At 35.6% G+C, this 12,553-nt stretch overlaps 2 protein-coding genes across 2 annotated transcripts in view; both read right to left on the bottom strand.

Moving 5' to 3' along the window:
* Nucleotides 1-1,136: 1,136 nt before the first annotated feature.
* LOC105623442 overlaps nt 1,137-12,553 on the bottom strand; it is a 63,581-nt gene continuing 52,164 nt past the window's right edge. Inside the window, exons 3-13 of the mRNA XM_012204835.1 lie at nt 9,028-9,206; nt 7,782-7,998; nt 6,676-6,929; nt 6,174-6,397; nt 5,884-6,040; nt 5,516-5,796; nt 5,244-5,375; nt 2,925-3,152; nt 2,645-2,842; nt 2,451-2,498; nt 1,137-2,036 (exon numbers count right to left, since the gene is read on the bottom strand). Of these exons, the coding sequence (XP_012060225.1) occupies nt 1,137-2,036; nt 2,451-2,498; nt 2,645-2,842; nt 2,925-3,152; nt 5,244-5,375; nt 5,516-5,796; nt 5,884-6,040; nt 6,174-6,397; nt 6,676-6,929; nt 7,782-7,998; nt 9,028-9,206 (2,818 nt within the window). The remainder of the gene's footprint in view (nt 2,037-2,450; nt 2,499-2,644; nt 2,843-2,924; nt 3,153-5,243; nt 5,376-5,515; nt 5,797-5,883; nt 6,041-6,173; nt 6,398-6,675; nt 6,930-7,781; nt 7,999-9,027; nt 9,207-12,553) is intronic.
* Nucleotides 3,445-4,851, bottom strand: LOC105623440 (TNF receptor-associated factor 5). The gene has a single exon (XM_012204834.1). The coding sequence runs from the start codon at nt 4,849-4,851 to the stop codon at nt 3,445-3,447; it is 1,407 nt and encodes a 468-aa protein (XP_012060224.1).

Genomic DNA, 12,553 nt, shown 5'->3' with positions numbered 1-12,553 from the left:
AATTTAGACACTTTGTGAATTTGTTTTCGATAGACTTGACTGTCTGAGATATTTTTTCTCATTTCTGATTGAACATTTTCGATGGCATAACTCCGTTTGAACCGAGATGATAATATTAGCGAATCTAGCTTGCGTATCATTCAATCATTTTCACAACAGAAAAATACAGAAAACATCGACGATACTGGACGGACTATACACTCCCACATTACGAGGCTGATAAACGAGATACTTAGTGATTTAAAATTGTAACGTAATTTTTTTTTAAATGCTATATTAATTTGTTTACTCGCTAAAATGCTACAATTATTTACATGATAAACAAGAGTACACGGATATGTTACGCAGAGTAAAGGAATTGACTTGAAGCACGTTGCTATTATTAAATATTCTATTAATATTAAGGAATTAGGCTTAAGTTTCCAGCCGGGAGAGCTAAGAAAATGTATGATCTAATCGTTTGTTTATTTAATTCAGTCACTCCCTTTTCGCAAAGTCTTCTGCAGAAATAACGCAAGAATTAGGAGTCTAATGTATTTTTTTTACACGAATACTGCTACTTTATGATATAATAATAGTATTCTCCTTTGCTTAACTACTGAAGAGGGCGGAAGCCCGTATATTTACATGACTTATTTGGGGCCGCAATTAAATTCGTTTCTGAATATTATTTATTCAGCAAGAAAAAATTGCATCTATTATGAGATTAAACGAAAGTTAAAATCGTATACCTGACTCTTTGACGTTGAGAGAAATGCAAGACCGAGGTCTGAGATATTTAAGATTAAGTGTATCAGAAAATATTATGCAAAACATTACTTTCTTTAACGAAGAAATGTATATATGTATAAGTATCGCATATTAAAAAATAAATACGGTAAGAATATAAAAATACTTCGGAGTGCGTGCAATTGCTCGGAAACAAAATATCTTAATCTCGAGGGAGTTCAAGCATTTGGAGGTTGTGAACAAATTGCGTCGCTGTCGACATCGATTATGATTAATAAAGTTTTTTCTCCATCTATATATTACAAGTAGAAATTATAGTTTAAAGAGAGAGGGGCAACGAATCATTAAGTCAATAACTGATATCACCCGACTCAAAATGCCGATTTCGTGCAAACCGATGTATCAGTCTATATCACAGAAACGGAACTTTCCATTTCGCTTGCAGTCTTTTTCTCCTCGCCGTCGTTGCCATCGTCGTGATCGTCGCCATCGCGGCGATTGCGGTCGTCGACCTGTTCATCAGGGACTAGAGGCGTATCCTTCGATAAGATTAAGGAGTCCTCGCCGATAGGTGCAGCGGCTTCGACTAGATTTTCGACAGACGCCGCCATCGTCGGTGCCTCATGGCAGAAGCTCCTACGTAAGGAATGCTGTGTCCTTGTGGTGCCCCTGCGTATACTGCTACGAAGTAGATTCGCCACGTCGGCGGCCGTTAAGTTCGAACCGGACAGGGTGTTCGTGGTAGCGTTCGCACATCGACGACCGTGGTCAATCGTCGAGTGAGTGCGTTCGATTGTGCGCGATCTGCTTGCGATGCCGATCTTGCTGGCGCGGTCGATAGTGTTCGGCCGATGACGACGTTCGACCGCCGACACGATGCCATGCCGGCTATCACCAGTATTCGTCACGTCCGGCCGCGGCTCCGACAACACGTGGATCGCAACGTGATCATGCGACATCTGTGCGCCGCTCTGGTTCATCTCCACCAGAACGGTCGCATAATCAGGAGGCGGTGGCTGCAACGCCGGTCTCTGTCGCGGCGCGCTGCTCTCCCCCAACACGTTCGCGATCCTCCGCACGCTTCGTCGGAAGCTTTGCCGCAGCATCTTCGCGATCCGTGCTCCGGTCGCCGTAGTATAGCTAGGCGGAGGTGTGTACTTCGGCGGCGGATCCTCGAAAGGTATCTCCGTGGTCGCGGTGGGTAAAATGCCATTTCCGTGCAAGCTGGTGCTGGTGTCGTTTCCAATTTGAGTCTGAGCATCGCGAGGCTCTTCTGGATCCATCGGCCGACAAAGCAATTGAATTCTCTGCAAAGATCAAACAGATTGTTTCAACGACGACTGTTGAAGACGAATACGGTACACTTTATTCAATGTGTTTTTATATATTTATATATTTTATAAATTTTTTATATATTTTATATATTTTTATTTTTTTAATATATTTTATCTACAACTTTATGTATAATTGTACAATGACTTATTAAACTAATCCCAATAAACATCGAAAACAGTAACATAATGTTATAATTTTCTATTCAATACAATGAACTGTTATATGTTCTATTAAATTTATATTGTTGAGTGGGAAATTATAATGTTGATGTAATGTTATACTATACTATTACTTTTTATTTACGGGATATTATTAATACATATCGCAAAGTAATGCCGCTGCGACACGTACAACATTAACACAGAAAGAAATTAGTGAGAACTTACGCCGTTACATTGTTCACAATGATTTATTGTTACTGCCACCTGTTCGCTCTATTGTCAGCAAGAACAGAAAGAGATAGTAATAGATATGTTAGTCATTAATTAGCGTACGCTAATACTGCTAATAGCATACAGACATTGTACACAGGAGGGAATGTCAGGTAATAACTATATCATACTCTGCAAGGAATACTTACATCGAATATATCGGGTGGTCCGTTATTCAAGTACCGACACGCCTGTATGGCAGACACTACTGGTATTATGAGTATCGGTGTCAGTTGAATCGCCGTTCCAAGTTGCCTTGCCCATACAACCCAGTAATCTTTGCTCGTGCGACGATAAGAATACAATTCCCAGAAGTCACCGCTCTTGAATACTATAATACTCAGAGCCTACGGAATACAATAACGATGACACGCACCGTGCTTGACTGCGACTCAATAGCTTCGTCGTGTCTAACAAGAACTGACTTACCACCAAAGTAAGGGGGAGAACAACAGTCCATGTGAAGGAGAGGAGAGGGGCGGCCCAGTACTTGAGATATCGTCCACTTGGTGGGAATAACTCGGCGACGACTGCTTCGCCGGAGTGTGGTCGGCCACGGATCGCGAACAGAGCGACGATTTGTATTAGATACAAAAATATTATCCACCATGCCCCGCCGACGGTATAATCGAGATAGTACACAACATAAATACCCAACTGCAAACACACACAATGACAATATATAATGAAGATAATTTAGAGTAATACATTTATACAATAATAATTTAGTAGTAGTACATTTATTAGAATTATTATGAAAATATACATATAAAAATAAAAGTATTTTTTTTAGTTTTAATGGTTAAGATGGTAATTGGATAATTTCTATTGTTTTAGTAAATATAATAAATATAATAAATATACATAATATTTTTATTAACATGATTACCGTTTATTATCATCATCAATTTTGTCATTACTATCATTAAAACTATTACAGTTTATTAAGCTACACTAATGATATTGTCGAAGCACTCGTCTTTATATCCTTCACTTGTATATCCAAAAATATAACGTTATTTTTAGTATAACCGGAATATCTGCTCAATATAGTATGGGGAATAAACATATACAGTCCAGATTCCTTATCAGGATCCGAGACATCTTTATCTCGGCCCACGGTCTTCACCATTTTTCTAACATCGTTTGCAGGATTATCTTGGTCTCGTAGATTTACGACAGCTCTAAGAATGCAGGGCCAATCCAGTAAGGGATCCCATTTTCCATTTTCTACGCGCAAACATCCGATAATGTGACGATCCTTCCACTGTCCTCTACCGTTCAAAAACAATTCCATTCTCAGAGTGTAACCATATTCCTTGTTGTGAAATATCGGACTATAGAGCGCGCGATCGCTTTCCTTTGCCTCGCTCATCTTTTCTTTGTAACGATCGATTCGCCATATAATATGGCCATTCGTTGAAGCACTCTCCACACCTTCGCAGGAACATGAACTCAACGATGGTTCCGGTCTACAGTTCTCTGCTATTAGTTCCTCGATATATTTTAAATTTTCCTTCATTTGAAACTTTAAACCTTTTATCTCCAATTTCCGTTTGGCCACGCTCTCAGCGTGCTTACAGATTTCTTCCGATAAGCTATTCACCCTTTCTGTTAAAGTATCATGTTTGGATATTACTTCCTTCATATTCTTACATCTCATTTCCAATTCCAATTTCAAATCGTTGATACGTTGCGAATGTTCCTGCCACATATCGCTCGCATGAACGCTCTCCTTAGCGACGAATGTTTTCACGTCTTTCAATTCCTGGAACCAATCGTTTGGCGTGCACACGTGTTTGCCTTGCTCGTCAGTCAATTCTCCCTCCAGTAATTTTAGCTGCTCAGAGATTTGTCGTAAATTCAAGGTAGTGCAATGCTGTATATCGTCAGTGATCATCTCCAGAGTATTTAACCTCCGATTCAATGCTGTGTGGTTATTGCGAAATTCTTTGACCGCTTCCTCGATATTCAATTGCAATGCGGCGAAAGATTCCTGTTGAGAATGCAGTAGACTTAAATTTCTAGAGAGATCATCCTGCAAACGAATCCGCTCTTTTTCCCCCTGATCGATAGCTAAACGCAACAACGTCAGTACCGAGAATACTTTTTCTTTCCACACCGAATCTTGGATATCCTTTATTTGACTGTTTCTCATCGATGTTCCCTTGTTGCATATTTTCTCGTGTACTTCCAGGTTCCTGCGAGGAACGTAAACTCCACATTTGTTCGGACATTCCTCCAAGACCGCCGCGCAATGTGTTATATGCTCCGTTAAATATTTCTCTTCCAAAAATTCATTACAAAAATAGCAAGGCACGCTGCGACGCACTACCGAATGAACGTTATTACTCATCTTCCGTTTTAATACGGACGCACTATATGATACTAATATGCTTCACTTGCAATACTAATATGCCGGAGCGAACTAAAATGAAGTGCTGATAACAATTCTCTGGAATGAAAGATTGTACGCTCTATCTGATAAGAACTGGGAACCTTATCCAAAGACAGAGATAATATTATAGATATACCCAAGTTACATAGCTGAATCACGCACGTAACATGTTAACATACTGCGTAAATGAAAATGTGATATCTTCATGTGACTCATATACGTTTAATTAATAACGGAAATATTTGCATGTGTCGAGTACAATCACGTTTTCTGCTAAATAATAGTAAGGTAATAAATTTATTAATTTAAACATCTGTTATCATCATTGAATTTAACAAATTCCAACATACCTCCGTAGCCATAGGTAATCCGAGTATGTAACCACAAGCGCAGCTAAAAAACGTGATCGTGGTCTCCCAGAGCTTCATCATTTTCGTATTGATCGCCATTATACCAGTTATTACACAATGCCAGATCGCCAGCTAAATTGACAAAACTTTTTAAGTATAGTTTCTTGATTATATATTTCCCACTAAGGTGATGATTATATTTTTTAATCGTATAGTTATAGAATCTTATTTAAAGTATCTCTTACATCGAGTATACGAGGAAACTTATGTACCTGTTGTGCGATTCCAAATAAAATGAGAATGAAATAAAACAAGACTGCCCAGAACGGCGACACCTGTTCAGTGCCTAACAATGCCAGTGTCGAAGGCACCAATTCAGTGGCTAACCGTAACACCTGGTATCCGGACTCGGTACTTGTGTCGACGCCAGGTCGTATTACGCGTTGTCCAAGAAGAAACGATGCGTGAGACATGAATCTCTCTGGCGTGATACTATATCCTGGTGGTGCTGGATCATTGGCAAGCCTCATAAACGTATACCCTGATATTCTCTCTGTGAAATCATCCGAGAATTAATTTGTGCAAATGCATCCCGTGCAATATTTCCGATTACTCGAGGTAATACAAAACGGCTGTTTACCGAAAGAACTAGTAGTGTAGATGTAGCCGTGAAGCCTGAGGATTTGTACGCAGGTATTCGCGAGGAAAGCCGCGAGAAAGAGGACCACAAACGTCAAGATTACCACGAGACTTATATCGCGCTGTAGGAAATGCTTGTGCTTGTTATGAGCCGCTATCTGAAATTGGTAGTAATCCAATGTATTCCAATGAGCAACTACCGATTGTTTAAGTTACGGCAAATCAAAGAATAATCATAGGAGAAAGTAAGTGCTCGTTAAATAATCATCATAAGATTGTAAGCGACGATACCTGCATAGCGGCCGCACCGAGTAAACCCCATGTGAGGAAGACCTCGTTCGAGGCAGCCACCCATGACTTCCCATTAATAAAGAATTCGCTCCAAACAGTGGCAGGGAAAAGTTGGTGGAACGAGCCCGGCGGAATAAGTCCGATCAGTTTCGCGCAAAGGACTAATGTGCCAAACACGGGCGCTAGTGTGAAAACGTATACAACTTTTCCGTAAGATCTCAGTCCTAAATTAAAATAGAAATGATCAAAATTAAATCTTTTGCGATGCATTGAACCAAGATGATGATTTAAAGTCATGTGAAATACAATAGTAATAGCGATAAAATTTTCCCTCTCTATGCATACAAAAATTAACGTTTTCCAATTCTTTAATTAGATCTTTCAATATTCCTTTTTTTATTTTATAAAAATCAATACGTTAAAAAAGAATGTCACAAAAGCTAGCGAAAGAAACTAGTATAAAAAAATTTTCATGTTCCTTTTTTTAAAAAAGAAAATTCACCTTTACTCAGTGAAACAAACACAATCATCCACACAACGGCTAAATTGAAGGCCACTTGGAACTTCAATGTGACGACACCAGGATTAGAATCAATCAAATGATGTCTTTGCAATACAGCACCGCTGAAATAATCCGGAACAGTCTCGTGTAATTTGTACGAAGCGGTGATGTTGTGTGTGAAACGGTTGTCCTCTCGATAGAGAAGAAATGGCTCCGCCCATCGATACTTGTCCTGCTTCGTTATGAATGAATCTCTGCAATCAATGTACCACGCATTTTGTCCTACTTGATCAACACGGCATGGCATTTTGATATTGCATCCACTGACGGAGGAGCCCAGAGACTCCAAAGAGTTATTGAGATCATCGCGTTGAGAGCATAAATGTATATTAATTTCACATTGTTTCTAGAACGTGTCTCTAGGGTTTGTGAGTTTCATTATTTCTTCTTGACCTACTAAACTTGAAATATGCAAATTCAAATACAAATATGTTCGTTAAATTTCATCAAAACTTAAAATGATATCGATCAAACTTCAATTAACTTAATCAAAAGTAATATTTTCACTATTTTATCAACATAAACAGAATTACGCATTAAAATTAATATATATAAACACGAATAAATAGAGTAGATAAAGTAAATAGTATAGATAGTTTTTCTGAACTTGACGAATATGATTATTCAAACTGTTCATAAATCTCATACAAATAACAAATTACGAATCGCACATAGTTTGGCATTAATTTAATTCTTCTTGTGAAATCATATTTTTATTCTCTCCATTTGCAATCTGGATTTTTCTTGTCCAGTCCCAAATTTTGATTCTTCTACTCTCTAAAACTTTTAAAGTGACTCTGAAGAGTAAAATCTTTTTTAAAGACTGAAAATTGAGTCTCTCTCTTTTTTCAAAACTGACTCAATTTTCATATTTTAGAGTGAGATTCTACTCCAAAAAAAAAATTTAGAGAGTAGACTTCCAAAATATGTAGAAAAATTTAGAATTACTCTTCACATCATTTTGTTTAAATATGTAAAAGACACCCAAATTACAAATGGAAGGTAAAGAGATATGTTTCAGATGTATTTTCACATCAAGAATTTACCTGAAGAACACAAACATCCACGATACACCGACTATACTGTAGACACCGATAAATGCCTGCGCGACGAGCAGAGCTATCCCGACGCCTTGACAAATCGGAGATATACTCCACATGTCCACGGAACCAGCTGCCAATCTTTGTCCAAGACATACTTGTAGTGTTAACAACGGGATGCCTAGTATGAGGGATAAGATCAGGAACTGTATCATGAAGTTTGCTGTAAAAAGAGAAGTAGATAAAGAATAAATTAATAAAATAAATTAAATTAATAAGTAGTATATGTGGCTTTAATGATAAATCCAGTACAAATAAAATTAAAATAGCATCGGCAAATGGAAAGATAAAGAAGAATCCTTCGTGAGAGACGAAGGAAAACGTCTTACGATTGAGAAATGTTGGACGTGGGTATCCGACCGTTTCTTCAATAAATCGATCATTATTCTCGCAAATAACTGTGGAACTAATTATTGACATTACGAAAGGCATGCTGCGATATGAATTAATATTAATGGCACGGCGCGGCAATTTTGTCGGTTCTTTCGCTTTCGGAAGGTCTTATTTCGTTGGCGCCGCATACGTCATGAGAACTCTACAATTTCACTGAGAGCCGTAATAAATTCGATTGCCAGTATTGCGTATAAATTTCGCCAGTCATGAGTAAATACGGAGATAGCATTTTTTGCTAAGAATATCGAAATCTGATCATGTCGAAACGAGACCGGTCTCAGTTTCTCCCTGAAATCGTCCCGTGAAAAAATCATGCGCGTCAAAAGTCTTCTCATCCCGCGCGTACGACCATCTTACGTCGCGAGAAAAGAAATCTGGTGGAATTTTTTAACGAAATCCTTCGAAATTGCAGGAATGTTGTCACAGCGTGTTATATACTATTTTATGTCAGAGCCTTGTATTCAACATGTAGCCATCCATAGTAAGTAACAAAAAAAGAACATAACATACTCCCTAAATTCTTTGGAGTGAAATCTCACTCAAAAGAATGAAAATTGAGCCAGTCTTGAAAAAGAATGACTCAATTTTGAATCTTTAAGAATAAGATGTCACTCCTCAGAGTGACAATTCACTCTAAAAGTTGTAAAGAATATAGGTGCTTTCTATTTCTTACGTTATGTCTTACGGATGGCTATGTGTTAAAGTAAAGACTTTAACATGAGATAGCATAAGGCAAGTTGCGGTGGCTCTGATGCCAGTTTGCGGCATCTTTGTGGCTGACGCACGTTATGACGCTCACCTCCAAATTGTATGCTAAGAATAGCGAATCTGCTGATGTTAAAGAGTCCCAGAGTGCAGCCGAGACACGCGAAGGTCGAACTGAGGGCGTGAGGCCATTTTCCTAGAGGATTCTCGTCCTCATCATCGTCTTCGTTCCTGTCGTTATGCCTGTTGGCATCTCTCTGTCTCTCGCATATCCTGGAACTGATACACAAAAATGTATTATTAAAAGTAATTAATTAAAAGTACTTCTGTATCAATATATTTATCTCTGATAAAAAAAACTAGAGACTGTCAACTATACAAAAAATTGTCTTAATTTATTTTAAAACAGTATGTAACGTAATTTCATATTTAAAAGACGAAAATGTGCAATCAAATCTTTAATTGACGTAGCAAATTTCATTTAAACTTTGTAAAATTAGCAGATTATAGAGATTGCGAGATACTTTATCGTATACATCTTCATTTTTGATCATAGTTTACAAGCTGATGCTGAAGATTTCTGAGATCATGTTAGTTCGTAGTGAAACTAGGTCGAGTACAATTTTATCGCGTGTTACTGTCTTAATACGGAAAGAGTCTTATCGCGTCTTACTATAAACTTGTCCAGCTGATCTTTTACAGAGATACCCAGACGGATATACGTACGTAACATCCTCGGTTATGTTCAGGATTCTCCCATCTAAATATCACGAAGATATCATTTTATCCTTGTTGTTCACCGAATGTTAAATAAAGATATAAAATAATCCCTAGGCAATAGGCACTTAGGTGAGAATCTGAGCTTCTACGCAGAAGATCGCGCTAAAATTAGCAAGAGAGAAATCTTTGTATTCCCAGCTTAATCACTGTAACAAGCAATCGCACGAACGGTAGGGGTCCTCGTAAATCCAATAAGGCGATGATACACGAAGGAAATCAACAGTGAATTACGAGCTGCGGGCTCTATCGTATACTTAACGTGATTATCCCAACGAGGATTTAAATCACGCATGACGGCGGACACACCCGGTAGATCGCGCGCTAATACCGATAACAGATGGACCATCAGATTGGTACCGTTATCATAAGATGGAGAGGCAAAATAGAGAGAGACAGAGCATATCATGATCGTTAGGCATTAAAGCGAAGATTCCTTCGCTCGAGGAGTTTTCGCCAAGTTTCGTCGGTGCATCATCGAACCACTCCTTCTCTTCAAGTCTTGTATGTTTATGCGTAAAATATAAATAATTTTCCTCTACGTGTATTCAATGTAAACTACGTAAACTATATGTTTTATGTATCATTTATGTAAACAATCTATGGATCATCGAAGTCTATGTTCTTTCTCGTTGCACTGCAATAAAGCTTCTATCTTGCTTATATTTTTATTTATCAATATTAAAGTCAGATATATTAACAATCATAAAACTCAATAAGCTTTTTTCTATACTGTGTTAGCCAATTTTTAATAATTTATACATTTTACATTGTTGCACACGTTGTCTAACATGAAAAAGATTTGTATAAACAATATGTAAAGATAATCATTCTACGTAAAGATAATCTTGAAATATATGATATAATATGTTCATATCTATTATTAAATATAAACAATGTCGATTGATTATCAAATCTTTTCGATAATTATACTATATATTCGAGAAAAAATGATTTTATTAAAATATAAAAATTTAATTGGACACAGATCTGAAAATAATATATTGTTGGTATTGTTGGTAAAATATTGTGGGTCTATCAAAATAATTACGTAGAGATTTCAAGCATAATGAATAATGTTGTAGAAAATTTTGATAGTTTAACAATCTGTTTAAGTGTCCTAAATCAATATTTTGATGATCCATCAAAATTATTTTTAGATTTATATCTAAATTTTTAGATAATTCAAAAGTAAAACCATACTTTCTGTGTTGCGTTTCTTTGTTCCTTTATAATATTATACAAAAGGAAATGTTTATAGAATCATATCTAAATGAAAAGGGAATATTGCGAAATGTTATGTATAATTCCTATTTAATATAATTCTATTATATTTATTTAAATTATAATTTTTGTAAGATTGTAATCTATATATAAAACCTCTCGAATCGAAATATCGGATTGATTATCTATTATTAATTTAAGAAATTAGTTTTTAATGATTTAAGATAATATAATGAATGAGAATAAAAATTAATAATAAATTTATATTAAATTATTGTATAAAATAATTAATATATAGTTTAATAATATATTTAAATGATAGTTAATATAGGTAAATTTTAAAAATAGAAAAAAAGATTTGAAGAGTAAAGACTTTTTAATTATATATATATATATATATGTATATATATATGTATGTATGTATAGTCATAATCAAAATATTTTAAATTAATATGTACATTGTGTTCTTGACATTTTAAACTATTTCTTATTTCTTGGTAAATCTTGGTTTTTACTTTGAAAAAATTGAACAAATAGATCCTTAGAATAGCCTCAAATTCTGCGGACCATTTCTCTGGAATTTGCTGAACCATTGTTGATGATCCGTATACTTATTACCGCTATTCTCCTCAAACTTCAATGCACATATAGCTCAAGCAGTAGAATTAGCACATATAGCTCAAACAGTAGAATTAGCATATATAGCTCAAGTTTAAATTATAATACAACATGACTGTCCAAATATTTGGATTTTCCATGTTCTACTCACTTTAAAATGAACTTAATAAAATAATAAACGATCACTAGTTTATATACCTACATCAATTTTAACTCAAAAGAAATGAAGACATACACAATGTATATATAATATAATATCTGACGTATATTTAACCATAAATTTTTTTTTTCGTAAATAAAATCCGACATTTTGACCATCTTAATAATAGCTATATTGTTAAGAATGATCTTTTTTAATCTTTGCGAATACTAAAAAAAAGTAATATTTACTACTGTAACTGCATAATAAAATAATTAAAAGCTCCATTTTTATAGTTATTACTACAATAATATTGTTTACTAATATTATAATAGTAATAACTATAAAAATAAAGCTCTTAATCACAATTATTTTATCATTCAAATTATAGATTTTTATCATTCGCAAATATGAAGCTTATATTTCTTATCGCAAGTGTAGATTCTGTCTTAATGATGATGTTATTTGATATCGAACTTTCTGTAAAGCAAAAAAAATAGAAGATAGTATGCGAGCAAATAATTAGATCACCATCTTGTAAATTATTTTATGATACACGGATTGACGTCACAGCAATTTGTGCTGCATATTATCATAAAGCATAAATAAATTTTAGAATTTTTCATCATTGATCGCCTACGTACCGGTACTCAAAAAATGAGAGAAATCACGTGTCGCACTGCACAATTATCGCGAATACATGTCAATTATGTGCCAAGTATAATAAGCCTGGACAATAAAAAAACAAATCGCTTACATTAATAGCTGTGTAACAGTTTAAATAATATAAATACTATAAAAACGATCTTATCGATTAATTATACCACGAGCTATACTATTATCCAGTGCACACACACACACA

Source organism: Atta cephalotes (assembly GCF_000143395.1).
Source record: "Atta cephalotes unplaced genomic scaffold scaffold00058, whole genome shotgun sequence".
NCBI classification, from domain to species: Eukaryota; Metazoa; Arthropoda; class Insecta; order Hymenoptera; family Formicidae; genus Atta; species Atta cephalotes.
The sequence above is the reverse complement of the archived record's forward strand: the minus strand, read 5'-3'. Positions and strand labels throughout refer to the sequence as shown.